At 40.9% G+C, this 18,847-nt stretch overlaps 1 protein-coding gene across 1 annotated transcript in view; it reads left to right on the forward strand.

Moving 5' to 3' along the window:
- Window positions 1-260: 260 nt before the first annotated feature.
- The window catches only part of LOC128518721 (adhesion G-protein coupled receptor G7-like), a 62,900-nt gene continuing 44,313 nt past the window's right edge, over window positions 261-18,847 (forward strand). Inside the window, exon 1 of the mRNA XM_053491961.1 lies at window positions 261-1,528. Within this exon, the coding sequence (XP_053347936.1) occupies window positions 261-1,528 (1,268 nt within the window). The remainder of the gene's footprint in view (window positions 1,529-18,847) is intronic.

Below are 18,847 nucleotides of genomic sequence, written 5' to 3' on the forward strand. Positions count from 1 at the left end.
TGCCTGCCTATAGGCAGAAGCTGAAACAGGAAGCTCCAACCCTAAGGGCGGTGCACTGTTGGTCGGACCAATCAGATTCGATGTTACAGGACTGTTTTGATCACGTGGACTGGGAAATGTTTCGAATGGCTGCAGACAGCATTGATGAATACGCAGACTCAGTCTGTGGATTTATCAGGAAATGTGTAGATGACGTTGTTCCATCCAAAACAGTAAAAATTTATCCAAACCAGAAACCATGGATAAACAGTGATGTTCGCATGGCACTGGCAGCACGGAACTCTGCCTTTGCCTCTGCTAACATATTGGAATATAAACACGCCACCTATCAACTTCGGAAGACTATTAAGTCTGCGAAACGTGAGTACAGGGACAAAGTGGAACAACAATTTGATGATCCTAGAAGAATGTGGCAGGGACTGAATACAATTACGGACTTCAGAGAGAAAACCAGCACACCGCAGACCACGGCCTCTATGTGTGAGGATCTAAACGTATTTTACGCTAGATTCGACACAGGAAACAACACGAGACTGCCCAGCGAACGCATCATGGATGACGTAAGTGCGCACACAGTGTCTGAAGAGGATGTAAGGAAGTGCTTCAGACAGGTAAACGCACGCAAAGCCGCTGGTCCTGACGGAATCCCCTGCCGTGTTCTTAAATCATGCGCGGCTCAGCTGGCTGGAGTGTTCATGAACATCTTCAACCTCTCCCTCTCTCTGTCTGTAGTCCCAGCCTGCTTCAAAATGGCCACCATCGTCCCTGTACCCAAATCCTCCACCATCACATCCCTGAACGACTGGCGACCAGTAGCCCTGACCCCCATCGTGAGCAAATGCTTGGAAAGGCTGGTCAGGAACTTCATCTGCTCTGCGCTGCCGGACTCACTGGACCCTCTACAATTTGCATACCGCCACAACAGGTCCACTGATGACGCCATAGCCCTGACTCTACATACTACCCTCACCCACCTGGAGAAAAAAGATATGTATGTGAGAATGCTGCTAGTAGATTATAGCTCTGCATTCAACACCATCATTCCCTCAAAGCTGGACAGGAAACTACAAGATCTAGGATTGAGCAGCTCTCTCTGCAGCTGGGTTCTCAACTTCCTGTCCGACAGACGCCAGATGGTCAGACTGGGCAGTATCACCTCATCCCCTGTCACAATGAACACGGGTGCTTCACAAGGGTGTGTACTGAGTCCTCTACTGTACTCACTCTACACATACGACTGCACGGCCACTAGCAGCTCCAACATCGTTGTGAAGTTTGCAGACGACACAACAGTGGTAGGTCTTATCACCAACGGTGATGAGACGGCATACAGGGATGAGGTCAGTGCCCTGACACATTGGTGCCAGGAGAATCATCTCTCCCTCAATGTCGGAAAGACCAAAGAGTTGATAGTGGACTTCCGAAGGTGTAGGGGTGCACATTCCCCCATCATCATCAACGGCGCTGCTGTGGAGAAAGTGAGCAGCTTCCGCTTCCTGGGTGTCCAAATAGCAGAGGATCTCACATGGTCAGTTCATACTGACAAAACAGTGAAGAAGGCGCAGCAGCGACTCTTCTTTCTCAGGAGACTAAAAAGATTTGGCATGAGCCCCCGCATACTTAGGTCCTTCTACCGCTGTGCCATCGAGAGCATCCTCGCTGGATCCATCACGACCTGGTACGGCAACAGCACCGCCTACAACCGCAAAGCTCTGCAGAGAGTGGTGCGGTGTTCCGAAAGGATAATTGGAGGTGAGCTTCCCTCCCTCCAGGACATCTACAGGAAGCGGTGCCTGAGGAAAGCGAGGAGGATCATCAAAGACTCCAGTCACCCCAGTAACCACCTATTTAAACTGCTCCCGTCAGGCAGGAGGTATGGAAGCATCCGGTCCCGAACCAGCAGGCTGAGGGACAGCTTCTATCATCAGGCCATCAGACTACTGAACACTGACCAATAGGTCTCCACTTGTCACTTTCACAATGTCACTTTACAGTCACCAAGCCACTTTATGCACTCCACACTGCACATAATTGCCTTTTTGCACAATAATCATTGCGATCATTCCTTATACATTATACACAAGTAAACACTCCCACAATCGTGTGTGTATGGGTATATACATGTATGCATATGTGTGTATGTGCATATGTAGATATATGTATACATATGTATGTGTATATATATACATAGACGTGTATATGTGTGTATATTCTGTATGTGTAGATGTGTATACTTATGCTCACTTTTTTTTTTTTTTTTTTTTTAATAACACTTGCACTATATTTTACTTCTGTATTATCCATATGTATATTTATTCTTATAATTGTACACCACTATTGCTTGTGTAGCTTGCACATAAGAATTTCACTCACGTGTACGGTACCAGTGTACCAGTACGTGATGTGACAATAAAAGCGACTTGACTTGACTTGACTTGACTTGAAATTGGTTCCCTGATCAGTGATAATTTCAGAAGGAACACCCACCCTTGAAATTAGATTTATCAAACACTTCACAATGTTTTTAACCTGAACAGATCGCAAAGGGTACACTTCAGGATATCTAGTTGCGTAATCACAGATTACCAACGCAAACTGATTACCTGAGCTACTCTTCACTAAAGGTCTTATTATGTCTATTCCTATGCGATCAAATGGGGTACCAATAATCATTAGGGGTTTAAGGTAACTTCTGTCGACTTTGTGAACTGGAGCTACCATCTGGCATTGAGAACAGGTCCTACAATATTCTTGTACATCCTGATACAATTTAGGCCAATAAAAGCGTTGACTGATTCGGTCATCTGTTTTCTGCTGACCTAAGTGTCCTGACCATGGGATAATATGACCTAAATGCAAGACTATTTAACGGAGTTCACCAGGTACAACCGATCTGGGATTCCCAGTATCTACTAAATACAGAAGATTGTCTTTAATAATGTACATATCCCCAGATAGTTTTGATACACCTACAATTTTCCCATCAATTTCACAAACTTTTTGAAACATTGGCTGCCTTGATGTCATCGTAGTTGCCAGCTCTTAGCTCATCCATCCCAGCGTACGCCTCCAAGGCCTTTCCCGTCAGTAAGGTAACAACTCGAGCAGCCCACTCATCCACTGGCCAGCCCCACGTTCTTGAAATCCTCTTAAAGCAAACAAAAAAAACTCTCCCTCTACTGCACCTGACTGTTTACCTGCATACCTCCAACTGGATGGACTGAAGGGTCTGTTTGGGCAGGGTACGCAAATAGTGCAGGAGGTGTAGAAGATGGATGCAAAAAAGTTCTTGGTGAGGGTAAAAGGTGGTGGGTATGCTGACTTGCCTGGTCCTCCAATTCCTCTTCACTTCTGGGCTTTGGAAAAATAGAAGCCTTCAAGTGATGCAATTCTTTAAAAAGGATTTTCCCTTTTCTCTGTTGCTGCTGCATAAACTGTCTCATTTCATCAAAAAAATCTTGCTCCAACCCCACACATCCTCCTTTTCCATGAGGGGTACTAACCTTCACCGTGCATCACATCTTTGATTTCCGATTTAAATTTATTGTCTTTACCAGCTTCAGCCACGCCGAATGATTATTCATTTTGGCAAGCTCAGGGTGCCTACCTTGCTTCTGATGGTTTATGGAATTGTGCTGATAGTCGTTTGTGCCTGCCGTCTCATTGTCTTTCATTCCTCGGGGTTAAGGAAGATATGAAAAAACTCTTTTGCATAGCCAACATGCTTGGAAAAACCTAGGGTTTTGGTAAACACGAAAGTCTTTCATTACCTACTACCCCATTTGCAGAATGGCAAATTGATTTTACGCATATGCCTGCATGTGGACCATTCTGATTTTGGTCGACAAGTTTTCTAGGTGGGTGAAAGCTTTCCCAGGTGCTCGAGAGAATGCAAAGGTCAGTCTTAGCGAAAGAAATAATACTTCGTGCCTCGAACGAAATAATACTTTATGGCGTGCCTCATGCTATTGACTCAGATAAAGGAACACCTTTACATCACAGGTAACACTGAATTTGTGTAAATATCTTTTACTGTCCTGGCATGTTCACATTCCTTATCATTTAGTCATCAGGTATAGTAGAAAGAACATATAGGACACTAAAAGAAAAATTGACTAAAGCAATGCAAACCATGGGGAGTAAAAACTGGGTTGATCACAGTTACATGCTGTTCTAGCTGAAATGAGAATGACACCAAGAAAAGACGTGCACGTCACCACATGAAATTATACTTGGCAGACCCTTTCCCGTGCCATGGAGGAAAGGCAAACCTGTGACGGGAATAACTGATTTTGATGTACATATTGCTGAATATTCTGCTGCTCTAATAGATACTCTAACTAAACATTATAAACAAATTGCTGATGTGACTCTTATATCCTCAACAAAACTCACACATCCTTTTAATGTGGGAGATATTGTTCTGGTAAAATCTTTGACCCCCAGAAAACTGGGAGACTGTAAATCACTTGTATTGCTATCCTAACTGATCTTTTTCCACAGTGGATTTATGATATTAGGCTGAAGAGATGTCCTGTTGGTGTGAAATCGAAAGATGATTAAATGTTTGTGTATTATTATCTTTCTTTCTCTGTGATTTTTTGTTTTGTTTCCTAGACTAAAGATGTGCTGCAGAGATGACCAACTCGTGACGTGACACAGAGGGAGTGACATGACACACAGGAAGTGACGTGACACAGAGGGAGTGAGGTGATACAGAGGAAGTGACGTGACACAGAGGGAACATCTGGGATTGCCACAGGACGACTTCACTTCTGCTATTAGTGTACCATTCCTGATGGTGTCTTAGCGCCGTGTGAAGTGGGACAAGTGCAGATTGGGCGTGCCCGCACTCTGATCACTGTAGCGTCAAGAAAGGCAATAGTTATTTATGAGTCCGACATTGTAAATGATATTTTTCACACACATGAGTTTTTACCCAACCTGTTATATTTCTGTGTATTCTTTTTGGTCACATTCTTCACTGTGTGCAAAATCTTTTGTATAAGTATGTTTCAGGTTATGTTCCTGCCTTGCGTCCGATGACCTATTATCCGCCGGCAACTTCTGGAAAGCTATGAGTTTTATTCAACAATGTTTCTTATGAATAAAAGGGGAGAAATGTAGGGAATATTTAATTTCTTGTTTGTCTATCTATTCTGTGCATAAGAACAGTCTTTTACCTCGACACGCTGCACTATCAAGAAACACATTCCCTGGCCAGGCGGGACAAGCAGAATACGGGCTGAGCACTGAGTAGACAAAAAGGAGTCTACCAAAATTCAGGAAATCCTTACATTTTCTGTCTCAGGTCCATGGCCCTAAGTAGGAAATTTTGAGGTGTCTCTTTGCTATTCTGAACCTCAGAAGTAAGTTGTTTGTACAGTTCTGTTGCACCTCTCTCCTGGTAGTGAGATCAGAGAATTCTATGGAAAGCAGGCTGTGTTAGGGATTCTTTTCCTTCTAGAGAGCTATGTAACTGCATGCCTAGGGTGATGGCACGGATCACTGCATCAACAATCTCTGAATCTGGATAACCCTTGCTTAGTCCCTTTCAATTTGTCTAGCCAGGCTGGAGAAGGTTAGCCTATCCTTCTGTCCCGGCTCGCCTATCTGGCCTGCTATCTTGAAATCTTTTCGCCACACTGAGTTATCGGGTGCTGCTGTGGTCATATTTTTTGTGGAACCGCCCAAACTTTTAGGGGAATTTAAGCTTTTGCTCATCAGCTCAAGTGGTGCATTCTCCTTTTTCTATAACGACACCCATAGTGCCCCTAGCTCTTTTCGAAGAGTTTCCTGTTCATCAGTTTGAGTCATAACCTCACATGCACTCAGATCTTTGGCCATTTGAATTTGGCCTAGGTCCTCTAGGTCGGCCATTTCTTCACATTTAAGATGTCTAATGACATGCGAAATTAACTGACTACGTGTTTTACCAGTCACATATTCCTTTATTGGTCCTGAAATCTGTGGCATATTGCATGCTTGAATCAGTTGTTCTAGAGTCAACGTGTACAATGTTCCTGTAATCTCCAATCTCAACTTCTCTACTTTAGAGTCCATTATATCAAATGTTGGGCAAAAGCAGACAAATTGGGGTTTTACCTTACTCAACTGAGTGTTGCTGATCCCTAGTGGTAACTGTGTTTACCTCGAGAAACAGGCTACCAGAATTCATCTAAAGATGACTTTGACTACCTTGACAAACTCCTTTCTCTGATGCCTGGGTAATTTGAAGGGGTGGTCAACAAGAGGATTCCAGTTACAACTTATGAATGATCCTCTAGCTAAGCTTCCCAGTGGTGCCTCCAAAATGTTGTTCCATTAAATAAGCACAAATAGTGAGGGGAGAAAGATAGAAAAATGACTAGGATGCTGCTCTCACCGTCAGGGAAAGTAGCACGGGCTCCCCCTACAGTAAATATATATATAACTAAATATATATAACTGCCACATTCTATCTGTCACAATTGCATGCAATTGAAATGTCAGGTATTCCTACGTTTGAGTGCTACAAAGACTCTTGGGCCAAGATGGACTCAATCAGGGTTCCCTGATTGAGTCTGGTTCCTCTCAAGGTTTCTTCCTATTGCCATCTCAGGGAGTTTTTCCTTGCCACCGTCATCGTCACCCTTGGCTTGCTCATCAGAGACATTTCATTCATCATTCATTAATCTAATTATTATCTAGACACATTTTTCTCACACATACACATTTCCAAATATTTTCTTTTCTTTTCTAAAGAAAAAAAAAAAAAAATTCTTAAATTTTTTGAGAAGCTGCTTTAAGACAATGACCATTGTTAAAAGCGCTATATAAATAAAATTGAATTGAATTTAAAAGATGGACAAAATGGCTGACATCATTTAAACTTTACGCAGATGGAAAAGGGCTTAATTGAAGAAGGTTTCGCTGCGTCAGTTGGTCAATGACACAAGGCGCTTCTTTTGCATAGCGCCGGACCTGATGTCCAAGATGTATTCTTTACGCTGCCAAATACAGGCAATGCTGATGATTATTTTACAGCCGTTGCAGCCTTGAATGCATTTTTCGTACCGCGAGTGAATGCTGCATATGCACGGCATCCGTTTATAAACTTTTCCGAAACTCCGGTAAGACACTTAAACAGTTTGCAACACATCTTAGGCCATGTCCACACGTAGCCGGGTAGTTAACAGAGATTTTTATCTGCGGTTTTAGCCCTTTGTCTACACAAATGCAGTTTTGGATGTTGAAAATGGTGCTTTTGGAAAACTTTTGTCATGTTGTCATGTTGTGTGCTGATGATGTCATTGTATGTGTGCCATACAGACAGACTCCTTCGTCTATCTATCGTGGACAGTATATCGGATAGTGAGGCTCAACCGAAACACCATCGGATTTGACTGTTAAGGTCCGTATTGCGCTAATCATTCAGCCACAAGTGTGTTGCGGCTGTCAGTGATGTTGTGCTCTCGCATCTAGCCATGTCTTTCACTGTTTGCAAAGCTCCTTTACCTGCTTTGCTTAGAGTTTTAACACTGGGCTTATTATTTGACTGCGTTATTGTTATGGCACTCAGTTACTTGTTATCTCAACTATGAAGCCTGAAATCACACCCTCGCCTCGACGCATCTACATACAGGCTCTCCAAGGAACTTGGGATTACTAGACGGCCACGCTACGTTCATTGCTCCGGTCGCCACTACCTCTCATTGCGCTGTGTGACATCCTCGTCTATTCCTTCTATTTGGTCTAACCGTTTGGACATACGTTATTCTATGCTGCCGGCCAACCACCGTGGTATCAATCGTACTGCCTTAATTACTGTATCTCCATCTCCATCTGCTCTACAGACACGCAATGATTGTGCGCTTAATCCTGCATTAGCGCTGTTCAACTATTGGTCACTTACTAACAAGGCTTCTGTGCTTTCCGCGCTGTTAACTGATAGAGACCTGGATTTTTTGCTGCTTACTGAAACATGGCAAATACCAAATGACTATTTCCACCTAAATCTTCTCACCCCCTCTGGATACAGCTACCTGACCAAACCCCGTCTGACATCGAGGGGCGGCGGTCTGGCTGCCATCTATCGTAGTAACATTCCTGTTAAAACCATTGACTTTCATGCAACTTCAACCTTTGAATACCTGGTTCTCAAAATCTCTGGTACATTTCCTATGATTGCAGTTCTCTTGTATTGTCCACCCAAATCAATGTCAAATTTCTTCACTGAACTACATGAACTATTAACCCTTACTTGTGCGATGTCTTCTTCTATAATCTTACTTGGTGATTTCAATATACATGTTAACAAAGATTGTGCAGACTCCCGTGAACTCATGTCAGTTTTTGAATGTTTTAATCTCGTACAGCACATTAATTTTCCTACACATCTAAAAAATCACACACTGGATTTAATTTGTACAACTGGTTTACGTAATGTTTCTGTGTATGGATCTCAGATTGAACTTTCTGATCACTCTCATTGAACTCAGTTGTGAAATGCCTCTCCCCTGCCTCAGAGTAAAATCAACCATTACTTTTCGTAAAATTACTTTTGTTGATCATTCACTGTTTACTGATTCTGTACAGACAAATTTTTCAGATATAACTGAACACAGCTCTGCTCTTGATATTCTTGCTAAATATAATAACGCTCTTCCTACCGCCCTTAATATTCACGCCCCACTCAAATGCAGAATCGTACCTTCTACGCATACATCACCCTGGTTTACCCCCTCACTTCGCGAATTAAAAACCATTGGTCGTCGCCTGGAACGCCATTATAGGAAAACTAGCTTGATCGTGCATCTTATTGCATACAAGGATCATATTCAGCTATATAAATTGGCTTTAAATAACGCACGCTCCAGCTATTATTCTACTCTTATCACAAATGCATCTTCCTGTCCTAAAACACTGTTTTCGTTAGTTAACAAACTCACTAGCCGTTCTGTCCCTGTTATGACCAACTCTGTAGATCTCTGTGAGTCATTCTTAAATTACTTCCAAAAAAAAAAAAAAAATTCGTATATATTTTTTCTTTTCAACAGTGTACTCCCCTATCCAATCAAATGACTTCCCTACAGACTTTGCAACTGGTATTTTTACTGAGTTCGATCCTCCAACTCCTGCTTTTATTTCTGAGTTACTCAGTAAAGTCAATCCTGCCCCTACGTCCCTGCTTAAACACTCGGCACCTGTTATTTCACGGCCTATGTTATTTCACGGCCTATGTCATCTTATAATCTTTATGAATGTTTCCAATCCGGTTTTCGCCTTCAGCACAGTACAGAGACAGCACTTCTTAAGGTTGTCAATGACCTTCTTATGGCCTCTGATGCTGGCTCTGTTAGCATTTTGATTCTGTTAGATCTTTCTTCTGCATTTGATACTATTTCTCACAGTATTCTCATTTCACGACTCCCTGCTCTTGGTATTTCTGGAACTGCCTTATCCTGGTTCGCTTCTTATCTGTCTGACCGTCAACACTATATTACTATCCACCAGTCTAAATCCTCTACCGCTCCTGTTTCTCATGGTGTTCCGCAGGGTTCTGTTCTTGGCCTACTACTGTTTATCATCTACATGCTTCCTCTAGGTAAAATAATCCGCCGTCATGGTTTCAATTTCCACTGTTATGCAGATGACACTCAACTTTATATCAGTTTTCGACACTACCATCCCTTTCCCACTAACTCTGTTTCTGCTTGTGTTGATAACATATATGCCTGGATGACCAGTAACCTTCTCAAGCTCAAGACTGATAAAAACAGATTTTTTACTTGTTGGTTCACCGAAAAACGTTGTTTCTCTCTGTACTGATACTGTTAAAATTTCCGGGACCTTGGTTAGACCTTCCACCACTGTAAAAAAAAATCTGGGTATAATTTTTGACTCCCATCTTTCCTTTCTACCTCACATTTCTTCACTTACTAAATCTGCCTTCTATCACCTCCGTAATATAGCTCGTCTACGTCCCTTTTTAGACATTAAGGATGCTGAGACACTGGTTCACGCTTTCATTATTTCTCGACTTGACTACTGTAATTCTCTTTTTTATGGTCTACCAAATACAACATTAAATAAGCTCCAATACATTCAGAACTCTGCTGCTAGGGTCCTCACTTATTCAAAGAAATCCTCACACATCACTCCCATCCTATACAAACTACATTGGCTACCTGTTCGCTCCCGCATTCAATACAAGATTCTCCTTATCACCTTCAAAGCACTCCATGGTCTTGCCCCCCCCCATATTTCGGATCTTATTCATACTTACTCCCCTGTTCGCACACTCCGATCTGCAGATGATGGTCTACTGTTAATTTCTCGCCATAGACTAGCATCATTTGGAGGACGAGCATTTAGTATTTTTGCCCCTACACTCTGGAATTCTATTCCCGAACACATCCGTGATCTTTCTTCACTACAGGATTTCAAAACCCACCCTAAAACATATCTTTTCTCTTCCTCTTTTCCCAGTCCTTGAATATGTGTTTAGATCAATCCTACCGGTTTTCATGTTTATCTGTATTTTGTTTTGTTGTCCTTCAGATGTCTTTTTCTATGTGTAAACATTTTTGTTATTGTAAAGCGGCCTTGAGTCTCCTGAAAGGTGCTATATAAAATTAACTTATTATTATTATTATTATTATTAAAACTAAACTAGCTCACTAAGAGGCTAGCGGAGACAAGACAGTTTGACCTGACAACATAAATTAACAACATAAATTAACAAAAACTAACTAGCTAACTTAGAGAGGAAGACTATCCATGTTTTTTTTACAGACAACATAAAGTCCATGTACAAATGTGCAAACAAGAAAAACAACGTGTGACAAAGGACATAACATAACATAATACTCTGTCGTGTTGAGGTGATAAGTTGAGGTACTGGAGAAACAGTAAACATTCCTTAACGTAGCAGCAAGAATTAAGAAGTTAGTGCAAAAATTAATCCAGTAATGAATATTGTGCAAAAAAGCATTTACAGGTTGGTGTGTACAATAGTTTGGTATTGTAGATCAGTATGTTTGCGCTTGTGTTGATTAGTCAATCCAGTCTCAATGTTTTGAGGAGTTTAACTGAGTGATAATGTTTGTGTGTGTGTGTGTGTGTGTGTATCAGTTTAGTCCCTTTTTGTTGAAGAGACGGATGGCTTGTGGAAAAAATCTGTTGCACAGTCTGGATGTGTGTGCTCGAATGCTTTAATACCTTTTTCCAGATGGCAGGAGTGTGTGTGACAGGGGTGCGTCCGATTCAATTCAATTCAATTCAATTTTATTTGTATAGCACTTTTAGCAATTTTCATTGCCGCAAAGCAGCTTTACACAGTCAAAAGAATTATTTAAGTTAGTATGAAATGTGAATTTGTATGGATCAAAATGGTCAGTTTGTCCCTGGTGAGCAAGCCGAGGGCGACAGTGGCAAGGAAAAACTCCCTGAGATGGTAATAGAAAGAAACCTTGAGAGGAACCAGACTTAACAGGGAACCCATCCTCATTTGGGTGAAACAGAAAGCAGTAAATGGTCTGCATTTATACAGTGTGTAGGTTGGGAGGCAGTTCAGCTATAATAGGTAGTAGGTAATAATATAAAAGGCCAGAACCATTTTCTAGGCCCGATCAGCCACAATGCTGCTGGCTTTGCAGATGCAGCGTTTGGTGTAGATATAAAGGTGTCTGTGGTGTCTTCAATAAAGAGGAAAGAGACACCGATGATTTTCTCTCTACTGTCCTTTGTAGGGTCTTGCAGTCCGATATGGCACAATTCCCAAACCAGACAGTGATGCAGCCACTCAGGATGCTCTCGATAGTTCCTCTATAGAAGATGGTCAGGATCGGTGGTGAGGGCCTTCCTCAGTCTTCTCACAAAGAAGAGACGCTGTTGGGCTTTCTTATGCAGGGAGCTGGTGTTGAGGGACCAGGTGAGGTCCTTCTCCAGGTGGACACACAGGAATTTGGTGCTTTCAACGATCTCCACAGAGGAGCCGTTGATGCCTAGCGGAGAATGGTCGCTTCGTGTCCTCCTAAAGTCAACAACCATCTCCTTTGTCTTATCAACATTCAAAGACAGGTTGTTGTCTTTACACCAGTTCGTTAGCCTCTGCATTTCCTCTCTGTACGCTGATTTGTCAGTACTTGATGATACAGATGGAGCCACGCCAAATAGCCGCGACCATGTGAATGGCGTGCGAATGGCGTACGGCTGCCCTATGCACGCCGTAGTCCCCCCTTCTTTTTCTTCGAGAAAGGCGTGTCAAGATTTCACGGTAAACACGCCCATTCAAGCCCCATTTATGCATTTACCTGGTTCCACCACTAGATGGCGCTTCGTTCTCAAGGACACGTTAACACAAGCCAGCAATTTAGCTGCGCTGAGTTGCAATCACGTGATTTTAACAACCCGCTCCCACCCCCGCCGACGCTGACACTACCAAACTGCACTACAGAGATGAAGATGGCGGCTTAATGGACTATTCGCGGTAAGTGGTGTTTTAATTTATAAAATTTGTTTGGATTTAGTTTACAGTTTATTTCCCAGTTTAGTTTTTTATTGGCCATTTTGAAAATCACTGGCAGCACCAGCAGCGTGCGATGTAACTTTAGATAACTTAATGATCTGTTTACCAAGTCTGGAGTTAACATTACAGCTTACTGTCAGTGTCACAAACTCACAATGTCACTCCTCTTTAACTAAAAAAGACACTAAAGCTTCGAAAATACTATTAATGTCCCTATTACAAAAGCTGCACTACCCGAGGAAGAGTGTTTGTGCTTTATAAAAATGCCTTCAGAATCTGACCACGTGTTGTCTGGATAAATTCAGCATTTATTTATTCTTTGGGTAAGAGTTAATCTGCAGGTTATTTCTGTGAATATAATGTGATGCAGTTCATGAAGGACACAAGCTGAGGATAGATGTACAGGAGCTCGCGAGCTAAACGCTCATAACCAGGTTTATATTTTTCTCATTTTGTCCGTGACTTTGCGCGGTAGCGCAAGCGCTTAGTTACCGAGCTGAATAAAAACTCTGAGGTGTTTATCAGTTAAGGAGGGGGGGTGGTGTGTTGAGGAGGTGTGGGGGGCTTCAGTACTTGGGAAGTTATAGTTTGGCTTCAGAGATGAACTAATGTATACGAGTGTTATATCGCTTAACTTATTTGTATGAAAAGCGCATTAAGTAAATTCTCGGTTAATTTAATGCAGATGATAATACAGACAGTCAGTGGTTAACGTTAACAAAGTTTACTGGTTAAAGTTATCCCAGTTTATTTACATTCCAGAATTCCCCAAAACAGTATTTTACACACTCTGTGGTGTAGGTTTACTAATATATTTTATATTTATTACAACTAGATGTTCTGTAAAGTTTATTTATCTTTGTCTTCACTAAATTCTCCTGTTGTCTTTAATCAGAGCTCCGCTGTCGAGGATTGGGGGGTCAGACGGATGACGGTTGGTCTTTTGGAGATACTGGAGGAGACTGAACAAGCTGTTGAGGGAGCTGTAGGAGGAATGATGTCACAGTGCAACAGCTTTAGAATGATGTTTAGTCAGGTCTACTGTATATTTTGAACACAGAATTGCAAAACATCTGATACTTTAGGGGGGAAACAAAGAATTAAACGGTTCCATCTTTAATATATTTTTTAAATGATATTTTAATATAAAAGATCCAGATAGGGACTGATATGCAGCTGGTGTTATCCGGGTATTTTAATGACCTTTAAGCAAAAATTAAACATGTATTCAACTGTTTTATACAAATTACTGTTTTGCCTTTGACTAGTTTTGGAAGAATAAATTTTATTTTTAAAGTCATGTGTGCGTGTTTTTAATTGTTGGGGGATTGTTTGGGTATTTAAAAATACATTAACTTGAACCAAGAACTTTAATGTTCTTGGTTCAAGGGCCAGGGGTAGCTCAGTGGTTAAGGCATTGGACTACAGTTCGGAAGATCCCAGGTTCAAACCCCACAACCACCAACTTGCCACTGTTGGGCCCTTGACAAGGCCCTTAACCCTCAACTGCTCAGATGTGTAATGAGATAAAAATGTAAGTCGCTCTGGATAAGAGCGTTTGCCAAATGCCTAAATGTAAATGTAAATGTAATGTGCAAAAAATGGGAACCGACGTTATTTTAAATAGCCAAAGAGTTGGGCTAATAATAATGATAATAATAATAATTATTATTATTATTACTGGTTATAGAAACAAATTAAAACAACAGTTAAACACTTTATGTATCTGTGCTAGTTTGTGTTTGTGATTATGTGACCCATAATCATTTTTTCTCAGTATAAAATTTTTTGGGGGGTTTTAAGAATTCCATCAAAAGAGCAAAGACAAACTTAGAAGGAGTGGAAGGTAAGAAACCTCAGTGGAGAATACTGACTATGACATGGTGCTAATTGCTCTGTGTGTGTGTGTGTGTTTTTTGGCGGCGGGAGGGGTTCTTTAGACTTACTTGTCTGTGCGCAAATGTTTGTGTTAAACAAACAAAGAAATGCAGGAGCGCGCGCACACACACCTCTCATCCACAAACGCTTTAACAGTTTTCTTGTAAATCGTTGATTAAACCTATGAACACAGCTGTTCAGCATCAGTCCTAAACACAAGCGCAGGGTCTGTTTTGTCCTTAATTTAAAGACCAATATGTTAATAATTTACACAATGATAACATGTTGTTTATGTTTAATGTTTTTTTTCGGGAAAAGGTAATAAGCAATATTTAAAATAAAACAAGCCAGGAAGTAAGTGTTTCATACATTAAAGTGCTTTGTATAACCAAGTGCCCCAACAAACATAGCAACAGTGTAGAGAGTGTGTGCGCTGTGGGGGATTGGAAGGTAAACGAAAATAATCATTTACAAGACAAAAGACGTTCAGAGGTGTGTTATGCCCTAAAACGCCCCCCCTGCCACGGATTGCCCCCATTACACAATCGCTATCTTCAAAGAAAAGCTGCCGCCCCTTTTCATTTAAACGCGTTAGAGAGTGTTTTTCTTTCCCTCCGCTCGGTTTTGTGAACACAGTTGCGTTCAGTAACACAATGGAACCAATTACCTAAACAGCAGCAACAACAACCATTATGATCACACTTTGTTGAATTTATATTGCTTAAATATTTCGCAGCTCGTGTTTATTTACTTCCTTTTCGCATCTCACGTATAATGCACTCTAAAATCGACACTATCAAACTTGGAAATGATATAACATTCAATCAAAAATCACGTTATTAAAAGTAACGAATTTGTCACTACTCTTCTCTTATGCAGCACGGCTAAAAAGATAATAAAAGTTACACCAAAGTGCTGCAGGTTTGGTGTCTGTAAGCTTTTCCTAATCAGAGTTAGACAGGGGGCATTTTGTGGCTGCTCCAGTTACACTGTACTTAGATATTGCACAGAGGGGAGTTCACTTCTGTTCTCTTTATCCTAGCTTAATTTCATCTCAAGAAATAATAGCAAGTTTTGGAAAGTCTGAGTTCATCTTCCCAGCCAGTGTTGTGTATGGACAGGGTAGCGTCATGGCAGGATTGGTGTAATTTTTATTTTCTTTTTAGCCTTGCTGCGTAAAAGAAGAGTAGTGACAAATTCGTTACTTTCATTATTAGACATGGTCTATTTTGTCCGCATGTGAAATACATCGATACGTTAATAATTTACACCATGATAACATTACTGCAGAAGGATCTAGAGACGTGACTTTGAGACGTTCACAGTATATTCGAACCGTAGACAGTGTTTATTTTGCAGAACATTACAAAACAGCCATGTCCAATAAAACAGTGCATCTTTAATAAGCCACATTGGTTTCGAGTTAGAAGTAAAATTAACGAAAGACTGAAAAGCCCCGTAAACTTGACCCTGAAAATAATAGTTGATTGTTTTATGTATATATATATTTTTTTATATATATTTTTTAAATGTTCAAATGAACATTTCAGAGTATATACAGTAATTTGTCGTGTCATCTGTTTACAGCGTTGGCTGATTTTGTGATTGAGACCCATGGGTTACATTTAAATAATTTTTTATTTGTAGTAGTAAGCCAGGCTTTAGTAACCTTGGATTAATCACAATATAAGCCCTCTCTCTCGCACGCGCTCTCTCGCACGCACTTTCTCTCACTCTCTCTCACACACACACGTACACACACAAACAAATAACACATGAAATCGTGTAAAACCAGATGAAACTATGGCAAAAATATACAAGCAGTGAAAAATACAGTAGTATCCTGTAGGTGATCCCTGTCCTGATAACAGGCACTGACCCTCTGGAACTGTTTAGTTCTGTTAGTATTGTTTCCAAGTGTGAATGTTTATGGGGATTTAATCTGTCTCTGCTGCCGCATCTATTCACCGTAGTGATAAGTGATTAATGTCCCATCAGATCTTTGATGGGCGGCGTTATGCTGGTTAAATGACTAAAGACATACTGATCCGTATGGACAGATATTTGTTCCAGATATTATGCGCCATTAATCGATTTGTCATGCCAATTTTTGACTATCAGCGAAAAAAAAACATCAGCGAAAACATCAAAAAATATAACGAAAACAAACTCAAGCAGAACTTAAATTTTAAGCTTTACTTTGCAGCAAAATATTATCTACCAGTGTATTAAACAGAAATAGATAAAATACACCGTAATGTAAAATACTGTACATAGCCCGCATTTGTATTCCGTACCTACAACGAGCGGTATAGATAAATTACAAATTTTACAGTGTCTTTAAGTATTATTAAGGATGTCGTGAAAAATATTGCAATAAGTAGTTTTATTATTTAATAAATTAAAAGTAGCATAAGCATCATGTGTTGTGTATTGAGTGATTTAAATCTGTTTTATTAATCGTCTTTTCCCTCTTTTTTACCACATCATCTATTTATGAAACTATGTTGACGTAAGTTATGTTATATATATATTAAAAATAGTAACCGGCTGCTTGGACACTGCAGTTAACTGAAGCAGACAATGCTCCATCTGGCGGGATTATACAGCATTGCAACCATGCTTTTAGAAAGGGCATGGGGGCGTTTATGGGGCGGGGCATCGTTAACTACATCATCGCGGGGGATCATATTCCGTGCACGGATCGATCATGGTCCTGTCATGGTCCTGTCATGGACCTATCATGCTCCAGGCGGCTGTTTGACGTGGCTCCCACTGTATGATTCGAACTGTGTGTCACTACATAGTCATGAGTCAGCAGTGTGAACAGCAGGGGACTGAGCACACAGCCTTGTGGGGCCCCATTCCATAATGAGGTGGTACTGAAGGTGCAGTTCCCGATCCGTACTGAGTGAGGCCTAAGTTCAACGGGACGGTAGTCATTGAGACAGGCAACAGAATACTTTTTCGGCGCAAGGACGATGGTGGTGGCCTTGAAGTATGTGGGAATGACGGCGCTGCTCAGAGAGATGTTGAAGATGTCGGTGAAACCATCTGCCAGCTGTTCTGCACATTCTCTGAGCACTGTGTTGTCTGGTCCAGCAGCTTTACGTGGATTGACTCTGCGTAGAGTTTTCCTCACATCAGTTGTAGTGAGCATCTGGTTGTTCGGAGGAGGGGGGGTCTTCCTCGCCGTCACGTCATTCTGCCTGTCAAACCAAGCATAGAAGTTGTTTAGCGCATCTGGAAGGTTTTTACCTGCTTTAGAACCGGTTTTGAACGCATGGCGAGTGGTCTGTATGCTGGAATTAGCATAACAGAGATGTGGTCTGAGTAGCCGAGGTGGGGGCAGGGCTCTGCCAATATGCGCCGGGGATGTTTGTGTAAACAAGATCCAGCGTGTTTTCACCTCTCATTGCAAATTTCACATATTGATAAAATCTAGGAAGCACTGACTTGAGATTTGCATAGTTGAAATCTCTAGTAACAATAAACAGTCTATCCGGGTGTGTATTTTGCAGTTCACTGATCCTTGCATACAGTCCACAGAGCGCCTCCTTAGCATTAGCGCTAAATACACTAATGTACCTAATGTGTGGTAAATTCCTGTGGTAAGGGTCTGCATCCAATAGTCACAAACTCCACCAGCAATGAGCTATAACTGGAAACTAGCACAGAGTTCTTGTACCATTTCGTGTTGATGTAAACTCACAAGCCACCGCCGCGAGTCTTACCGCACAGAGCTGCATTTCTGTCGGCGCAAACGAGACTATTGTCCTGATAACAGGCGCTGACCCTCTGGAACTGTTTAGTTCTGTTAGTATTGTTTTCAAGTGTGAATGTTTATGGGGATTTAATCTGTCTCTGCTGCCGCATCTATTCACCGTAGTAATAAGTGATTAATGTCCCATCAGATCTTTGATGGGCGGCGTTATGCTGGTTAAATGACTAAAGACATACTGATCTGTATGGACAGATATTTGTTCCAGATATTATGCGCCATTAATCGATTTGTCATGCCAATTTTTGACTATCAGCGAAAAAAAAACATCAGCGAAAACATCAAAAAATATAACGAAAACAAACTCAAGCAGAACTTAAATTTTAAGCTTTACTTTGCAGTAAAATATTATCTACCAGTGTATTAAACAGAAATAGATAAAATACACCGTAATGTAAAATACTGTACATAGCCCGCATTTGTATTCCGTACCTACAACGAGCGGTATAGATAAATTACAAATTTTACAGTGTCTTTAAGTATTATTAAGGATGTCGTGAAAAATATTGCAATAAGTAGTTTTATTATTTAATAAATTAAAAGTAGCATAAGCATCATGTGTTGTGTATTGAGTGATTTAAATCTGTTTTATTAATCGTCTTTTCCCTCTTTTTTACCACATCATCTATTTATGAAACTATGTTGACGTAAGTTATGTTATATATATATTAAAAATA

This window comes from Clarias gariepinus, chromosome 3 (genome assembly GCF_024256425.1).
Source record: "Clarias gariepinus isolate MV-2021 ecotype Netherlands chromosome 3, CGAR_prim_01v2, whole genome shotgun sequence".
Taxonomy (NCBI): domain Eukaryota; kingdom Metazoa; phylum Chordata; class Actinopteri; order Siluriformes; family Clariidae; genus Clarias; species Clarias gariepinus.